The sequence below is a fragment of the Xiphophorus couchianus genome, chromosome 2 (genome assembly GCF_001444195.1).
Source record: "Xiphophorus couchianus chromosome 2, X_couchianus-1.0, whole genome shotgun sequence".
Taxonomy (NCBI): Eukaryota; Metazoa; Chordata; class Actinopteri; order Cyprinodontiformes; family Poeciliidae; genus Xiphophorus; species Xiphophorus couchianus.
This window is the reverse complement of record NC_040229.1, coordinates 13,252,557-13,271,034: the sequence shown is the minus strand read 5'-3', so window position 1 is coordinate 13,271,034 and position 18,478 is coordinate 13,252,557. Positions and strand designations below refer to the sequence as shown.

At 37.1% G+C, this 18,478-nt stretch overlaps 2 protein-coding genes across 3 annotated transcripts; both read left to right on the top strand.

The window, feature by feature from the left end:
* The first annotated feature begins 1,724 nt into the window (after positions 1 to 1,724).
* On the top strand, positions 1,725 to 12,788 carry ice2 (interactor of little elongator complex ELL subunit 2). Of its 2 annotated transcripts, XM_028042867.1 has the most exons (16): positions 1,725 to 1,859; positions 2,859 to 2,960; positions 3,077 to 3,395; positions 3,492 to 3,611; positions 4,203 to 4,337; positions 4,491 to 4,607; positions 4,880 to 5,039; positions 6,078 to 6,253; positions 6,339 to 7,152; positions 7,241 to 7,407; positions 8,287 to 8,416; positions 9,269 to 9,353; positions 10,389 to 10,439; positions 10,977 to 11,220; positions 12,178 to 12,337; positions 12,664 to 12,788. In XM_028042867.1, the coding sequence occupies exons 1-15, from the start codon at positions 1,846 to 1,848 to the stop codon at positions 12,307 to 12,309; spliced, it is 2,766 nt and encodes a 921-aa protein (XP_027898668.1). In that variant the 5' UTR covers positions 1,725 to 1,845; the 3' UTR covers positions 12,310 to 12,337; positions 12,664 to 12,788. The 2 variants fall into 2 exon arrangements, with proteins under 2 accessions (XP_027898668.1, XP_027898660.1); XM_028042859.1 differs by lacking the exon at positions 12,664 to 12,788 and having other exon boundaries at positions 12,178 to 12,627.
* anxa2a (annexin A2a) lies at positions 12,673 to 18,008 on the top strand. The gene is made up of 13 exons (XM_028042879.1): positions 12,673 to 12,804; positions 13,396 to 13,453; positions 13,567 to 13,657; positions 14,986 to 15,080; positions 15,193 to 15,306; positions 15,638 to 15,728; positions 15,843 to 15,922; positions 16,010 to 16,069; positions 16,860 to 16,953; positions 17,043 to 17,138; positions 17,272 to 17,330; positions 17,562 to 17,684; positions 17,767 to 18,008. The coding sequence occupies exons 2-13, from the start codon at positions 13,406 to 13,408 to the stop codon at positions 17,824 to 17,826; spliced, it is 1,011 nt and encodes a 336-aa protein (XP_027898680.1). The 5' UTR covers positions 12,673 to 12,804; positions 13,396 to 13,405; the 3' UTR covers positions 17,827 to 18,008.
* Positions 18,009 to 18,478: the final 470 nt, after the last annotated feature.

Genomic DNA, 18,478 nt, shown 5'->3' with positions numbered 1-18,478 from the left:
CACTGACTCTGGGTTGAGTCAGTGCTTCAAGAGCCACCACACGCAGACTCCTCTACAATATAGGTTATAACTGTTTGTGTTTGGACGCTCCTGAGCCAGAAACCATGCCATTAACGTCTAACTTCAGTTTTTGGTTTTAGATGTAATCAACAGAAATAAATGACTGAAATATATTGCTCTGTGCATCATAAGTCTATATAAATATCAATGTTATATTTTGAATTACTGAAATTATCTTTTCATTCATGTTAATTTAAGTGTCTGTACCATTTGCATGACCTGATCAGTTAAGCCCAAAGGTCTGAAATATGTCTTTCCTGTCAGTGTTTCTAGCATCTTCTGGTACTGAGCAGAAATCTTTGGACACAGTTAACAACTGCAAAAACCTCCCTTACCATTTTCTTCACACAAGGCTGAACTCCTGCAGTTGTAAGCTTGAAGCAAAAAATATTCTATTTTAATGAATGACTCAATTTCCCTGCAAGGAATATAAATTTTTTATCACTTTTTACCATGTAATGCATTAGAGATCTTGATGAGGCTTGGTGAACAGCAGTATGATAAAGTTGTGGAATAATTTGCATAATTTGAACTTCTTCCATATGTAGACTATTGATGTTATCTCCTTTAGACTAGGTGTAAGAATGTCATCATCAATAACTTGGTGCAAAGAAAAGAGACTACTGGTGTTAAACTTTTGCTCTCGCGTCTTGTATTTCAGGCTGTTTGTAGCACAAGGGACATTCTGGAGAGAAAGCTGACATTATTATGGTTAAGAATGCCAAATACTGGAGAATAAATCATAATAAGTTTGCCCACATGCTGTGAAAAGTCTACAAATCATAATAGAGACTGTAATAAATAATTTCTAACTTTACCCATATAGCATGAGAATTATTTTACACAATTTAGCAGAAAAATAACTACTGTTATAACTGTTAGGAGGGATGAAATCATTTTAAAACGGTGTACTGACTTTGATGTGCAAGTGTGAAAACCCTTAATCCAATTCTGTTTACCTTCTGATTTCTGTATTCAGTCTTTTTGAGTTCACACCTACCATAAATTATAATGAATCTAATGAATCTTACATAAAGCTCAGCTGTCCTGCTAGGATTTTTCCTGACTTTTCTTTTGTTATCTGATGAAGACTTAACATTTTCACAGGAATGCATGCAATACTGAGAGTCGCTATATATCTGTGCTTGAATATACTTTAGGATTTTGACAATGTACTAGAAGCAGCTTCATTGACACTGGCTGTGTGCAAAAACAAGGAATTTAACTTTAACTGCTTGTACATAGATCAAGTATAAATAGCTAAACATTAGATGAAATAATATAAAATATAGAAGTACGCACAGACATGTTTTATGCAAAGAGAAGAGAAAGAAAAGAAATGTAGGTTGTAGTAGTGCAAGTTTGCTTATTTATTTCACAGGAGAGTAGCTGACCACAATGTGTTCATTGTATCTATCAAAAAGACAGCCAGCAGGAAGTAACTGTTATGGCATCATTAAATCCAGGTGAATTGAACCAAATGGATGTATTGACACCTTGCCACTATGGGGTGGGATTATATTATATTATATTATATTATATTATATTATATTATATTATATTATGCATGCAGCCATTATGCAAATATTAAAAAATATTACAGTGTATTTCTGTTTACGTCCACTGGGGGCAGTAATGCACATAAAGAACATCAAGGCTACTATATTTCTAACAGACAAAGAAGGTCGCTTGTAACGCAAACGGTTTTCAGGCAACGATGAAGTTCACTTGCAGAAATACCGACTTTCGTTAGGTTCTGCTTTGTTTTTCCTGACGGTGACAACAATGGAGCTGGTGTGGTGAGTAACGTTATGAGTCTGTACCGCCGGGGCTTTGAGACAGTCGGAAGAATTCATCTCCACGCTGAACTCATTCACTGAATGTTGTACTTGTATGAAACCAGAGCAAACATACTGAGACTGAAAGAGGCAAAAGAAAAGTTAAGAACACATATATTATATGTTTTACAGACAATTGAACTGCGTTTTTTCTAACTAATAGAACGAAATTTATCCTCTTCAGTGAAGAGATTAACTTGTATTGTCGATTAGCAATACAATTGTCATGAAAAGCTGATTTAAAAACAAAGCCAAGGCTTGATTTATAACAAATAAAACAATACAAGTATCAGTTTTAATGCTATGGTACATTTAAAAAAATTAAACATTATTACAGTATACAATTATCATACACTAATTTATGCACGGCCCGTGGTTATTCTGTTGCTTGTAACTTACAGCTTATGAATTGAAGGGTTTTTATTACAGGAATGCTATATTGTGGCCTACACAAACATGAGTAAAACTGCTGACTTGATTGTTATCCAGCATAACAATCAAATCAAGTCAATCAAGTCAATGGCACACTCCACAAATTCAGTGCAGCAATCCACAAGGTCATTTTAGAGCTATGATCCATGTTTCCCTGTGTTAACAAGGTTTATGAAGAAGCTATTTCACTTTACACATTTTGGGACCTGGCTCCTGCACACAATAGTAAAAGAACCGACAATTAACAGGAATACATTGCTCAAAAATGTCATTGTTTGTAATGAGTCCTTATTCAATGAGTTTATTTAATTTGACTTACTAAATAAATCAACTTTTGGTTTTATTCTAATTTATTAAGATGGACACGTATGTTGATTTAACTGAGTTGTAATTCATCTTATTCAGAAATATTCTTCCATTGCACAAATTTGTGAATGTTTGTTTTCTAGCTAAAGTAATTTGGGGAGTTACTGATTATTTCATTAGTTAGAGAATTAAATGTTGCTTTCAACTTCCTTTTAATGACAGGGATGATGACGCGCCTCCTGACGGTCCTTTCTTCACCAGAGACCTCTATGACAAACATTCACTTGCACCACATATCAGAGAACTTTGGGCCTTTCTTCAAAGGTTTGCTTGCAAAAACTTAATCGCTATGCTAATAAACAACTTCATGTGCACTTTTTACTGTTGTAAAGTTAACCAGCAAGTATTTAATTCATCTTTTTTAACACAATTATTTCTAGTCCTGCAGAGAACACCGACGTAAATCAAGAGTATGAGGAGTCTGCGGAAGATCACAGTGCTCCTTCCCAAACAAATCCTGCAAAGTTAAAAGGCAGCCAAGCGTTCGGCTGGGAGAGCTGTGACAGTGATGGTACTGATTCTGAGGAACCGAAAAAGAGCAAGAGAGAGAGAACATCCTGTAAAAAGACTGAGACGGAGATAGATGTTGCTTACCCTGAACCCAGGCTGCCCTATCCCTGCTTGTCCAGCCTGTCTACCAAAGATCAGAAAACCTATGTTGGTTATTTGATGAACATGAAGAGCAGGACTCTTCCAAAGGTACAAGCTTTCTCCATGAGCTGATATCAGATGTATTTCAGACTTGTTTATTGTTTTGACATTCACATTTTTTTTCTATAATTTGCTCTATTTCAGAACTTGATATTGCGAATAAACAATGAAGTTATACAGTTCACAAAGTACCTGCAGGATGTTGCTAAAATATGTGCTGATGACTACAACTTCATAACACAAGGAGCTATGCAGTATACAGAGGTACTTGAATGTAAAGGCTTGTATCTACTAGAATCTGTTAGGGCTGGACAATATGGCTGTAAAACATATCAATATATTAGCGTTTCATATCAGTTGATAGCAATAATTGTCAGTATCCATAATTATTGATTAGTTTTTGTTTTAAATGTCTGGAATACTACCAAACTTGTGGTATGACCTTTTCTGTTTTATTCAGTTTTCACTCCATGCTGTTGTTTTTTATTTTTAAGAAGTTATTAGGCATGGTGGCAAAAACTGAAACTGTTGCTGTTGCTGCATAAGTTACTCAAGAGGTTGTTGCCAGGTAACCAAAGAGTGAGTCAGTTGATGCCACCCACCTTGCTTAGCTTGCCGTAAGAGGTTGAGCAGCTAAAGCCTTTTCTTTGCCTTCAACCCCCAGAATGCTGTGCGCTTCTGGATTAGAATTCAGTGAATATTGTATATATTGGATATTGAATATTCCGACATATGTATTATCTATGGATATTGACCAGGTGTCTATCACAATATATATTGATATTGATTTATTGTTCAGCCTTGGAATCTATACTGTGTGGAAAAGTGCACAAAGAAACTCTAAATGTTTTTCAGGAGTTTTTTACAGCATGTTTAGAGTCTGTGAAGGCACTTCCTCAGTTCTACCAGATCGATGAAGTGACCAGTTTGACAGGAGGAACGTTTAATCCAGGGCTGGCACTGACATTTGAGAAGCAGCTGCTGACAATGGTAATATATTCCTGAACTAATCTCAGAAATATTAGCTTGTATCATTATCTTCTTTCATTATACAAAGTTCTCACTTCAAGTTTTGAACTGCAGAATCAGCCTTGTGTTGATTAACTTTGTCTCTTTCCACATTTGCACCCGTTATGTCTTCAGGGCACTGTGAATATCACCGACCACAAGATGGTGCCTGCTGATGCACAGCTTGCATCCGATTATCACAGTGTTTCATCAGCGAATCCTCCAGCTAAGAAAGCCAAGGACAAGCATGCTGTAAGCAATTGTCTCACTTATTTTAATTGCTGCATTAGAACAAACAGAGATGTTTTACTGCTTGAATTGAATTCCTGATTGCATGTCTGTTAACTGCTTTTACTGTCCTGCTCTCTTCAAAACAGACACCAGAGGGTGCTAATGTCTTAATTTGTCTAACCAGTGTTTCTGAAAGAAACGTCTTGAGTTGCACAGAGCCCATTTAGTTATTAAACACCAACATTTAAATTAGTTTGAAAACTTTGGTAATTTGCTTTTGTTTTACCCCACAGAGGGTCAGCAGTGACGGAAATACAGAAAAACTGTGTGCTTATTATGAACCTCATGTCTGTCTGACGCGAGATGCTTTGGTAAGGCTGCTGGACAACCACGGCCCAGACTTTGGGGACCAATGGGAACTGCCTGTTTTGGTAAAAATAACACCAGGAAAAGGTGTGTTCAATGTTTCAGATGCAATGTGTATGCTTACTGCAAAATGCCCTCTTATTGTACCCCATTTAACATGGTTGTTACAGTACAGTATAGTCTAAATAACACTTGTAAAGACGAATTTTGAATATGACTGAGATGTTAAGGTGATCTCGGATTCATATAAAGAATGAAAGGTGTGGGAAAAATACATTATACATCAGGAGCTTGTTGTGCTGCCTTTGTTTAGCTAACATACTTAATTTTGTAGATGTTAATTTAAAAGGTATTAAGAGCAGAGCGCCTTATTCCATGTGGAATAAGCCATATAGTCCTGTAAGTCCTAAATGGCTTACATGACTTCTTAGGACTTTTTTAAAACTTTCTATTTGCTGCCCTTTACAGATTTGTTAATTGCATAGCTTGTAACTATCCTGTCAAAACATTATTCCACTTGAGCTCTAGATTTCTGCAGCTCCTACAGAGTTACTGTGGGGCTCTTGGCCTCCCTCTAGTGAATAAATGTTCTGAAATTAAAGTGTGGATTTTTAAGGAATGGTTAGGCTTGGATTTATTTTAAAAGTTTCAACAAATTTTCAAAAGGTGTGTGTGCTGTAAATAACTTCTTTCACACATACTGTGCATAAAACTGCATTGCTGTTCAGACCTCTTATTAATAGTTATAGAGATATAACATATTTTATTCCACGAAGTTCAAGTGAAGATGGGTGTGCTAAAATAATCAAAATAAATTGTGAGTAAAACTGCGCCAGAAATGTTGGAAAAGAAAAAGTTAGAAACAAAACGGTTAAAGAGGCTAGCAGAAAAAAGACAGATGTTAATTTTACGAAGCAAAAGCTGACACATTATCACCACTAAAAGGCTAGATAAAGCAAATAAATGTTTCTTTCAGTGCAATTCTTGGATGTACTTAAAATATACAGTGAGCTAAGTGTTTATGATATTATGAATTCTAATCCAAAGATGTGTGGGGAAAAAATATGGCTGCTTTACCAAATTTTGTTTATTTGATTAATGTTTACCTCTGAACACTTTTTCCAGGCAGCAGTAAAAGGAAGACTGTATACATAGACTCACCTCTCCTGCAGCGTGATGTGACAATAAGAGAGAGGAGTCACATCTATTATGAAGAAAGTCTGAAGCTCTCCATCATGACAAATGGAAGTAAAAAAGTCTTCCATCTAATGACCGAGCGGCCCGCACCTGAGCAGCAACAGGTAAGCCAATTTAAAAGTAGTCATGATCCAGGATATAGTATGAAATATGTAATCCTTTCTTTAATTATGCTTTTCTTATCATTAGGAGGCCTCCGTGAGAGGTTGTGTGTCTGTCGAAAACAAAGGCCTTAACTTTGAGGTGGATCTGACTAACCTGGAAACTTTTGGAGAAACGACGACTAAAACGCCACAGATAAAAAAAACACAGAGTCAGCAAGATGAAGAACTTCAAAGTAGTGGATCTTCAAGTACCCCAGTTGTGACCAAGCCAAAGAATTCCAATAAAACACTCAAAGTTAGCAGCTTTTCACAGGGAGGACTTAACTCTGCTTCTAAAAACAAAAACAATACCAGAACAGAAACAAGTCAGTTGATAGTGAGTGAGCCCGAGTTACAAAAGACTGAATCGTCTGGCTCTGACCAAAAATGTGATAAAGACGAAGGTTTTATGGCAGGTTCAGATGATGAGAAGCTGATCATTGATGAGACTGGTTCTTCAGTAGCACTGCCCACAAATCAGTCGGAACGCTTGACTCCAACATGCTCTGCAGACTCCTCAGTTACATCTTCCGTTCAGTCCACCCCTGCAAATACAGTCTCCTCTCCGCCTTGTAAGCGTACAAGGTCTAAACGAACCACCAGACAAACAAAAGCACCCAAGGATCAACTAGGGGAGATCCTGCGCATGCAAACAGCCATGTTCAAGTCCGGCAGTGAACCATCTCCTGCCGTTAAGTCCCCAAGCCGCTGTCTTGGGCCCCAGCTCAACCCTCATACAGCGTCCATGGTTAAACCGTGTGTGTCGTCATATTTAGAAAGACACCAGAATGAGGATGCCGAGAGCCGTGTTGTTCTTCCTGAATCTGTCATCACACACATCAGTCCTACAGAGCACAAAAGTTAGTGTCAGTTTGTGTTGGTTTTGGTTGGTTTAAACAGTGTTCGTGGACCTTTAATAACATGCAGTTTTTTGTTGACCCCACTCAGAAATCCTTTCAGAAAACCTTCAGGCTTGTGCAGAAGATGAACAAGACTATGAAGCTCCAGTAGAGGGGAATCTGCTTTACAAGCTTTACAGTCTGCAAGACCTTCTGGTGATGGTGCGCAGCTCTGTGTCTCTGACCCATACAAGAAAAGTAGACAACCAGAACCAGGTGGGTTCATAATAACAAAGCTTTAGAATTTTGTTTCCAAAGTCTTTTTTTAAACTTTTTCTTTGTTTTACTTTTTCTCATTTTTCAAGCATAAACTGCTTTTTATTTTATCAGTATTTTATTTCGTAGACTACGCAACATCACATAAATGAAGTGGAAGCAAAATATGCATGAATATTTTCCTGTTAGATGACATGGCAAGCTGTGTTTCCCTTCTCTCATAGTTTTGAGATATGTCTCTACCAGTTTTGGACTTTTTGAGAAGAAAGCTTAGCCTAATCATCTTTGTGTAATATGTGAAGCTCCAAAATCATGTAATAAATGCGATTGAGTTCTAATCATTCCATTGTAGTTCTTATTGCATGTTTTGGGTCCCTCTCCTGCTCTCAAGTATTTTGCAGCCTTTGACAGGGTTTCGGTCATTATGCCTTGTATTTTAGTCCCTGGATCTTACTTTTAACTTTAACTTTCTTGTCCCCACGACATAATACTGCCACCGTCAGACTTCACCTTGAGGATTGTGTTTTCTGAATGATGTTTGTTAGTTTTTTGTCATGGAGACCAGAAAGTTAAGTTGGTCTCTGTCATCTTACTTGGCCCCTCTTTTATTAATGCATTGAATGTATGATGGCCGTGTGTGTGTGTTTTTGTTGTTTGTTTTGTTTTTCATGTTTTTTTTGGTGTTTTATAAATATTTGATTTCATGTTAAATGTTATCTATGCTATAAACTTAACCTGACAGGGATTGTAAATGGAAATTACAGGCTAGAGCTACATTTGTAACATACACTGTGATCATTTTTTAATTTCTGCCATACACACACAGATACAAATTTAGGGTAGCAGCTCCATACTATCTCCTGTGTTCTCTCCTAACAGCATGTGCCAGTTCATGTTTTACCCAAGTTGGAGTACCAGCTTTCTTACGGTGTTGAATGTCTAACGAACAGCGAGGCATGCCAGCTGTGGACGGAGACGTCGCTTCACTCCAGCACAGTGCCTTACATTGGTAAAAACACTCAAACCAAGACAAGGGATCGTCCTATTATGGTGGGGGGGAAAAATGTACTTATTTTCTTCAAAATAAGTGTTGGAAATATTGCTCAAGTAATGTTTGAAAATGTTTTCCATCTGCTGTGTCCATTGGTAACCATGAGACAAATCCTCCCACAAACCAGCAGTCATTTGATGACTCACTCTGCTGCTGTGGTTGTGTAGTTGTGAAGTTTACTCTGTTGCCATAGCTCTGACCATATCTTCAATTACAAAGGGTGGAATTTGCAAACCTAAGCTGAATGTTTTTTTGGGGTTTAGGGTACAGTACTAATGCATATTTTCAGCCAGCATCCTGCTTACCTGTAGCTTAAAAGGAAGGGAACCACTCCTTCCATTCTTTTCCACTTCTCTTGACTTATGTAGGCGTGGTCTGGTAATGCTACCTGTATAGAAGATAGAGCGGGTTTCTTTTCTAAAGGAAAATAAAGTATTAGTTTTTAAGAATTGGTTCACCTGCTATATTGTATATAAAATAGTCAGTGACAAAACTGTGGTAACATTTCAGCTAAGTGGAATATTAGAAAGCACCTCCTTGGTAATAAGGTTGTGCAACACAATCGGCTAAGGAAAAGCTTCCTTCTTTGCATAGAGGGTTCTAGTTTATCATGTGGCGGGTCTTGTGGCATTCCCCATCTGTGTATATATGCCTCTGGTTGAAGACTCTATAGTCTATAAATACTCCATAACTGAAGGCATTGTGGAAAGAAGCACTGTTTACCAGTTGCAGTCAGCTAGGGGAAAATAGGGGATGGAAAATGATATGCAATCATTGTAACCATTTCCTTCTCTCTCTTTGGCCCTGCAGCTCACATCAATGCACACACATCTAAAGTTGCTCTGCTGAGGAAGTTGCCTGACGACTGGATGCAGAACATCTCCTGTGGGTTCAAGTGAGTGTTCTTAGAGCAGATGTGCGCTCATGATTAGATTAACCTAATCCACTCAAAATGATTACATTACTTATAACCTGGAGGTGGAGATTTTGAAACTCGCTTACTTACAGGGCTCTCTCCTTGGGTGGGAAAGCGGGAGGGGTTGTACCTGTGATTGTCCTCCTGGGGCCACCGTACTCTGGGGGGCCTGCGGATGTCTGGGGTTTGATCTCTTCCGTGTTTGTCCTACTATTAAACATTCATATAGTGAAACCTTCCATACAGTCCATACCTGTTCACTTGGTTATGCTCATGTACATTCTGACTGGCAGAGGGCACTTAGGACCAGGACTTGAGAAACAGTGAAAAGACAAGGTTTGTGGTTCTAATGTCACAAAATCAAGCAATGATTGTTGATACTTTTATAAATCTCTGTATAAACTGTGAAATGATTCATACAAGTTGTAATCCTACTGGATTATGATGAAGGGAGCTGCAGTTTGTCTTTTGTCAGTGTAAAAAACTGAGTTTTCTCATCTGTACTTGCTACTTGAAAACACTGTGACCCAAAAAAACAGTAATGGTATTTTGATCATGGAACATATAAAACAAGGAATGCCTTGTGATGATAAAATTGCTGCTGGTCTTTTGGAAGCTGTCTTAGTCTGAGCTGTTACAACCTAATTTAGTTATTGTTATACTTTTACACTCTAAACTACAATCAGTAGTATTACTGTTGCATTACACCAGTACATTTTTGCTCTCTTAGAGTACAGTCTAAGGTGTGACTAAATCAGATAATTTGTCAGAAAATGCTACAGGCAGCAGTGTGTGGGATGTGCTTCTGTTTCTCTGTTGCCACATTGATGTTGATTGTGACACTGATGTGTTGAGTAATTAGGCTGGAGAGCATTGACCTGCAGCTTTTGGTGGAATCACAGTTAGCATCACATGCAGCTGTCATGCTCTGAGTTTGTCATCTTAGTGTTGAAATTAGTATCCAAGCATAAATTATACAGAGGAAAGAAATGGTAATTTCTTTTCTGTTCACAGGCCTTCCAAGTCTCTAAATATTCTGCACCACCTACTGAAAAAGCTAACTGGGTAAGTTATTTCCCTCACCTTGGTTTAAATTGTAGATTAGTAGCAAATTTTAATGCAAATGTTTAAACCTGTTGCTATTATTAGTTGCAAATTAAAATGACTTTGCACATATAACACCAAGCCAACATTTTAAACCACTTCTCAAGACAAACTTTGAAATGCCTTTTGAAAACTTGCATAACTGTTGCTCACAATCATCTTTAAAACATTCTAAGAAGCCGTGGCCCCTTAGAAGCAAACAGCAAAGAAATTAGTCATTATTCAAGACTTTTGCACAGCACTAGTTCTCTGTTCAAACTGCTGAAATATTCCCACATTCAGTCTTTCAGCCTCAGGGAGAACTTATGACATTATTCTTAGCCCTTCTTTTATTTGTTTCACAACGGGTTGCTCAACCCGCTGCTTTCTTTAGGCGCCGTACATTCCCATCATCACTCAGCCAAGAAACAAAGCAAAATAAGAAATCTTTCCAAGGTTACAACATGTTTCTCTGTGAAGGTCCTGACTAAACTACACTGACCTCCGTTTGTTTGTCAGGTTGGACAAAGGTCAGTACTTGATCGTGCACAAAACTGGGGAGGCGTTTGTCACTCTGCTGAAAGCAGGAGGTGAAAAAGTGAGTCGAGGAGCTTACAACCTGCAGCAGAACCACAGCTCTGTTTCTCAGCCACCAAAGTTGGGTATTGTGCCTTGGATACCTGTTGATCCGGCTGTGGTCCTTCCTTTCCACCAGCAACACGGCCGAGTTCCCTGTACTTTTCCTCCAAATACCTTTCAAAAGGTGAGTAATCAGTTAAATTCCCACAAAAAAATAACAATGCTGGAGAAAAATTATCTTCATTGGGATTTTACAGGATAGCTCTACATAATGTAGTACAAAAATCTGAGGGGAACAAAGAATGTTTTTCTTTTTTTTTTTTACAAATAAAAATAAGATAATTATTGTATCAGTAAACAGACTGTGATTTAATCTCAGTATAAATGGAGTTGCTCTATGTAGACCTCAGAGGTTTGACAGAGAACATCAATGGCATCGTAAAGACCAAGGCACATGTCATGGATAAAGCAATGTTAGGTTAGAATGCAATACTGTCTTAGAACATCCTAAAGAACATCTCACATACCATCCAACAGAGAACATGTAGTGAGACTTTAAAATTGATGGTCACAGACCTCCATTAGTTGTGTAATTGTATACAAAAATCTCAGTTCAGTACGTTTGGTTTTAAAGATTTTTATTTGTAAAAAAAAAATTAAAAAAATTGTAGAACCATGCATTGGTTTCCCTCAACATTAAAGTTATGCTCTTCTTGTGTTGCTCTATTGCAGAAAGTCACAGTTGAATGCATAAAGGTTTCTAGAGGTGTAATGTTTTGAAACATCAACAAATGGGCTATAAATACTTTTGTAAGTTGTTGCTGGACAAATGCCTACAAAAATAGACCAAACTTGTTGACAATTCTTTCAACTCAGAGAGCACACTTGGTAAGCCAGTTCAAGAATGTAGAGAAACAAAAAGTAGAATCCTGTTTCTTTCTGGTAGTTTGAAAAAGGTTCTTAACTGTTATCTTATCAGACAGGTTAAGCCACAACTGCCAGATGGGCTTGTTAGACAGAGAAAATAACTTTATTCTAGCAATGGTTATTATTGCAGACAACAAAGACATTTTTGTTTTGTTTTTATTTTTAGAATTAATGTTAAAACTTTTTATTACATTCTATTTTCCATCTCTTTCAGGCAGCAAAAGATGGAAATTACAACCCCAGAGGTGGGCAGAAGAAGAACCCAAATGTCCAGAAGAACAAACAAACAAAACGTTCAGCCAGACGTAAAAAATACATTAAAAAGCTTGTTGAGAAGTCTGTTTAAAAGCCAAGTCCTTCCATTTCATGCTCAGGTTAGTCTGGACCAGTGTTATTGCTTTAGGCTTTTTAACAATGATGGCAATACCAAAAGACCTTTGTTGTATTTTAAATAAATGTATTACATTTGTTGACATGTTTTATGTACTTTGTTTAAAACTAATGTTTTGTAAAACCAGAATCAAAATAAACATGAATGTCCATGCTGCACGATGTCATGGATCATTTTCTTTCTAATGCGGACGCTGGCAGCGTGTGGATTATCCAAATTTAAGAGAAAATCTCCTGAACGGGCAGACCTGAGCTCACTGTTTTAATGTTGGAAAGTTGCATAGCTTGAAGGCCTGACTTGTTCTAACAGAGAAACAGGGTGGAGTCATGAGGTCATGGTACAGGGAGGGGATTGAAGCAGTCTTTGCCACAAAAGTTCAGCCTTCATGCTCCATTCCGCCTAAACTTTCCAGGGACAAATCTCTGCAACATCTCAACATCTACAAGAAAGGTAATTCTGCAACAACATTGCTTTTTAGGGTTGAATAACCTCACATATTTAATCTGAACTTTAAACAGCTGAAAGGTTTTCCAACTTCCAAAGAGACTTGGAAGGACATAATTTTCCACATAACTTCCACTTGGCAGGCATGAGTCTCATGATGTTGATTTGCTCTGTTCAGATTCAGTTCTAGAAGTAGCTTTTTTTGTGTGTGTTGGGGTGTGTGCGTGTGTGTGTGAGCAGTATCAATTCATTATCCCTCAGTTAAGTTCAGAAGCATTGTTTCTAGGGTGTGGTCACTTTGGAGCTGTTGTAATGAAAGGGTAACGTGGAGCAGCAGAGACTGTAAATAGTCACCAACAATGTTAGTAGAAAATATTCCATATGTGATCCAGGTGGAAAGTTAAAGAAAAGAACATTTAATTTTTAACAAACAGATTTAGCGTCATTGTGTGTCTGTTGAGAAGGCATTTCTTTTATCTCATCTCAGATAATTTTATCTTCAGTCTAAGTAAACATGCCCTCTTGTTTTGTAAAGCCAAACAAGTCAATGAGAGGATTAGAGAGGAATTTCAGATCCAGCTTTTGTCTCTTTTTCAGAAAACTCAACATGGCTTTGGTTTCAGAGTTTCTGGGACAGCTGTCTCTCAATGTTGCGGTAAGGTCAAACTTTTGTCTTGACAATTAAAATTTGATGTACTTTTACACACATCAGATTCTTTGTTTTCAGGCAATTGTATTATTTATAAATTGATTTGCTTTGTATTGCAGCATGAACCTCTGTACCCCACCGTGGTACCCGCTAGGGACTTTGACCCAGACAGAGATGCTGCCAGAATAGAGACTGCAATCAAAACCAAAGGTAGGATGCAGCTCTTTGTGTGACTGTGTGATGGTCTTATCTCTCTTACAGATGAGTAGTCTGTATTTGAGTCAGCTTCAGTGTGGCCACACTGGAAACTCCTCCTCATCTGTGCCTCATAGCTGACAGGGCTACCTCTGTCTGCTGAATCAGAGTTATGTTTAACAGCCTGTCTGTTGTATTACAATATTATACATGTAAGAGAGAAAACCATATTTCTCTTACATCAAATAAGATACATCAGTAGTGAGGCCCTCTAACCCTCCTGTATGTACTCCCTATAATTTTGAAGAAAAAATAAAACTGTCTAATGTCTAAAGTTTGACCAAGAATCAAAGCATCTTAGTCAGGAAATAAACAAATGAACAAACAACCTAACACTGTAAGATAAAATTACCAATTGTCAAAAGGGCTGTTTATCAAATCCAAATCACATTCTGTTGTTAAACACTCACTCAGAGTTAATTAAGTTTAAAATGCATATTGCAGATTGATGGTTCATAGATTATAGATGATAGATCAGAATAAAAGTGGGATGGTGGCCAAAATATTCCATTTTTGTTGATCTTCACATGGAAAAGTTGACTGAATCACCCAGCAGGCTCACAGCTGTTTCCTTACAGACTGTATACAATCTGTTTCTCTCTGCTAGGAGGCAAAATATAAAATAACTTCAGTTCCTGACAATGAGATAAAATGTTTGAACCTTTTAAGTCAGAAAAAGTTATACTTTCCCAGAAAACATCAAAACCACAACAGATGAAATTCAAAACTAAAGTTTATCTGTCTATGAGTGGTAAGAGCTGAGCAGTTCCTCAGAGCTCTGTAGATTTTGTGCATCAATATGAGTTCAGGGGTGGGTTGTCTTCTACTCATATTCTCCAATTTTGGATGAAACATTTCTATTAGGAATGACATCATCCTCCTTATGGGAACCTGAGTAGAATTTATGGTTCAGAAAAAAATATGGAGATTAACTGTGTTTACAGTGGCTGGAACTTTTTTTTTTCCCACTTTGACCACGTGGCCTGCTCACTGAATCCGTAACAGATCTCTTGGTAAATTTCCAAATTGCCTACCAGTTCCGCAGATCAAGTCTATTTTGTTTCCCTACAACTGAGGTCAGTGAATTTTGGTAGGATGAAAACTGCCACTTTAAAATGAAACTAGAAATTTTAACATTTATAAAGTCTCTATTTTCAGATTATTTATTTTTTTTAGAAATAGAATGCAGACCTAAATTTGAGATTTGCATTTCATTGCATCTGTCATGCATATATTTAGAAAACCCTTGTGTTCTTACAAGTGTTGTATTTCTTTTTTTTCAGGAGTGGATGAGCAGACCATCATCGATGTCCTAACAAAAAGATCTTACTCTCAAAGGAGAGAAATTGCTTTTGCTTATGAAAAAAGAGCTAAAAAGGTACTCTAGGTTCAGACACAAAATCAAAGCTTACATTAAAGCCCTTGCATTTCCTTTTTGTAACCCTATGGGACACATTAGGATTAAAGTAATGGTGTCATTATGTTTCCAGGACATGATCACAGCTCTGAAAGCCGCATTGTCTGGCAATCTAGAAACTGTCATCCTTGGACTGATGAAGAGCACATCCCAGTATGACGCCTCAGAGATCAGAGGATCCATCAAGGTAAACGGCCTGAATTTGATCATTGAAGATTTCCACTGCCCTCTAGTGGCAAAATGCCATCATATGTTTTGCTTTTCTGTAGAAGAGTTTAAGTGTGGAGGTGGATATCCCACCAACCCTCAACTGCATCTCCACTTTTAAACTGGGTTCTGTTTAGAAAAACAGATCATGTTTAAATAAAACTATGACTCTCACCTTCTCACAACCATATGTTCTATTGGGAAGTTGGTGAATGTATCATATTTTAATAATCGCACAAAGAATTTAAAATTGCCAACAAGACTTTATCAAGCCAAGGTGGGCAATGTGAGAATTTCTGTCTGTGTTTTAGGGTTTAGGAACAGACGAGGAAACGCTGATTGAGATCTTGTGCTCACGCAGCAATGATGAGTTGGTTGAAATCAAGAAAGTCTACAGTGATTGTGAGTTCAAAATGTCCCTGCTTTTCTAGAAAACGGCTGTTGTGCAGTGCTTTGGAAATTTACATCTTAGACATGGATATTAATGCCAAAAATAATTCAAATTTTATTTTCTAGTGTTCAAGAAAGATTTGGCAAAAGATGTGGCAGGAGATACCTCTGGAAACTTTGCTAAGCTGCTTTTGGCTCTGGTGGACGTGAGTGAAAAGTACATATTTTTGTCATTTTGGATGCAATTCAGGTGGAACTAATAAAAGTCTTTTTTTTTTCTCATTTCTGCACAGACGAAGAGAGACGAACCCAGTGCTATTGTAGACTATGAAAAGATAGATGCAGATGCCAGAGTAAGTTTTCAATTGGTATTATGTGTTAGTTTTGATGTATGGAGATACATTAAATAATTTTACCTTCTTCTGTTTTAGAATAGAACAATAGTTATCACTTTGAGTAAACGTTAAAATGATAATTGTGCATGTCCTTTTCTAGAAAAAAATTGAGATTCATACTGGTACATCATTGACTTAATGGTTTCATGGACCATATGATATAGTTTACATGGAAACAGAGTAGACAGTTTTTAACCCTGATATTTTTACCAGCAGGAAGTTTAAAAAAAATTATTTTGGTTAGATTGGTGTTGAGAATCAGTCGTGTTTTATAAAAAGGGGGAGAAGAACCAATTTAAATGGAGATGGAGTGCTATGTAATCTTTAAAAAATTGTTTACAATTTAATTATGTGAGATTTGAGCATTTTTATAAATATTGTAAAAACTCATGAATAACATTAAAGTAAAATAAACATATATGATATGATTTAAGTATGTAGGTACTTTATAGATAACAAATAGGAGCAAGATACAAGGTACTTTAGGCATTAGGTATAAAACACCTGCAGCAACTCAGTCATTTTGAATTCAATTAACTGATTGTTCGTTTAATTCTGATTATGCCATCATTTATGCCATTCTTGTGTGACTATATTTGATTGTATTTCAATTTTGCTTTTGATCACAACACTGTAAATCTACTGCAGTGACGCAGTTCCCTGAGAGATTAGTGCGACAAATTGGTGTGTCCCCAAAAACAATGCAGTAAGTTGCAAGCAGTGTAATGAAGTGGTTCTCCCTAATCAGGCTCTTTATGATGCTGGAGTGAAAATAAAAGGAACCGATGTCAACACCTGGATCTCCATTATGTCTCAGAGGAGTGTCCCTCACCTGCGCAAAGGTAACTACTTACCTGATTTCTGGTTCTCTGAAGTAGATTGGGTACTCTAAAGTCAAATATGTATAAGCACTTATTTTTTTCTCTTTCAGTATTTGACAAGTACAAGAGTTACAGTCCCTATGACATGCAGGAGAGTATTGTGAAGGAAGTTAAAGGAGATTTGCAGAAGTCATTTCTTGTGCTAGGTACTATTCATCTTTTCTTTCATAATCCTCTTGATTTTGTGTTTTTAAACCATTAAAATATCACAAAAGAAAAGAAGTTGTTGCTTCTAACACCCATAACTGTGGATTTAATCTGCTTATGTTGCTTTTCCAGTTCAGTGCTTTGAAAACAAGCAGCTTTATTTTGCTAAAAAGCTGAATGAAGCCATGAAGGTAAGTGCAATGTGTTTTTTTCCCCCCTTTTCTCCTTGTTACAAATGGACTTTTTTCCACTTCTAGCAATTATTTATTTTTAAAAATGTACTTTGTTACAGTCAAAACCTTCTGCGGAAAGACAAAAAAGTCAAAGTTGGCAAAATTTGTTGCACCAGTCTTACATCAGCTACTGTATTTTAAGTCAAAAGTATGGACAAGTTTAATGCTGACTCGTTCTCCTCTGCTTAGGGGAAAGGAGCCAAAGAGAAGATTCTGACCAGGATTATTGTGTCCCGCTGTGAGGTGGACCTGAAAAAGATTTGTTCTGAATACAAGGGCACCTTCGGGCAGTCCCTGCAGCAGACTATCACTGTAAGCAACCTCTTACTGATTAACTGTAAAGCATTTTCTATCACCCTGCCGTTCCTTTATCTTTCTTTTTCCCTCTCTACAGGAACATACCAAAGGAGACTACCAGAAGGCAATGCTCAGCCTCTGCGGACCAGATCAGTAATAATAGACTTTCGATATCCAAAGGGTTTTCCAATCTCTTTGTACTGGAAATATGGGCAGACAACTGCACATTACAGCACAAACATAGAAGTATGGCAGTGAAGAAAGAAAAACAATTTAGAATTTAAAAATGTGCTATTTATGTTTGCTATACCAGATCATTAATACATTTTCTTTTCTGGACTGCTGGCTCTTTTTCTTTTGTCCTAACATGCTGTTTTCATATTTTACCATCAGAGGGCGGTAAAGTTGCACAAAAGAATTATTCGCGTGTCAAGTCCTCACTTCCTATCTGAATATCTGCAGAAGAAATGCAGATATTTACAGGCTGGCATGAAATATTTGACCATAAATTGCATGTTTGTTTTTAATCCTGGCATCCGTTTTAATTATATAATATAATTTAAGTCAAAACTGATTTAAACTGTTAACTTTTCATCAGATGAGCTTATGATGACTAAATTTAAACTACAAGTTTAATGTCTTTAAACCATCAGCTGCAATGTAAAGCATAAATGAAAACAAGCTTGTTTCAGAGATAAACAGTGATCGAGTATCACCCTCCAAACTCGAAGAGGATGATTTAATCATTAGTGTGTTTTTCCATGTTTGTTTGGTGCTAATATTTTAATTGAAAATGTTAATTTTACCTC

Bases quoted from the DNA above. Each gene is read 5' to 3' on its own strand.
- anxa2a (XM_028042879.1), top strand. From the start codon at position 13,406: ATGGCTTTGGTTTCAGAGTTTCTGGGACAGCTGTCTCTCAATGTTGCG. The intron at 13,454-13,566 runs GTAAGGTCAAAC...TTTGTATTGCAG, and splicing joins AGCTGTCTCTCAATGTTGCG to CATGAACCTCTGTACCCCAC. The intron at 17,331-17,561 runs GTAAGTGCAATG...TCCTCTGCTTAG, and splicing joins AGCTGAATGAAGCCATGAAG to GGGAAAGGAGCCAAAGAGAA.
- ice2 (XM_028042867.1), top strand. The intron at 2,961-3,076 runs GTTTGCTTGCAA...AATTATTTCTAG, and splicing joins CTTTGGGCCTTTCTTCAAAG to TCCTGCAGAGAACACCGACG. The intron at 10,440-10,976 runs GTAAGTTATTTC...TTTGTTTGTCAG, and splicing joins CTACTGAAAAAGCTAACTGG to GTTGGACAAAGGTCAGTACT.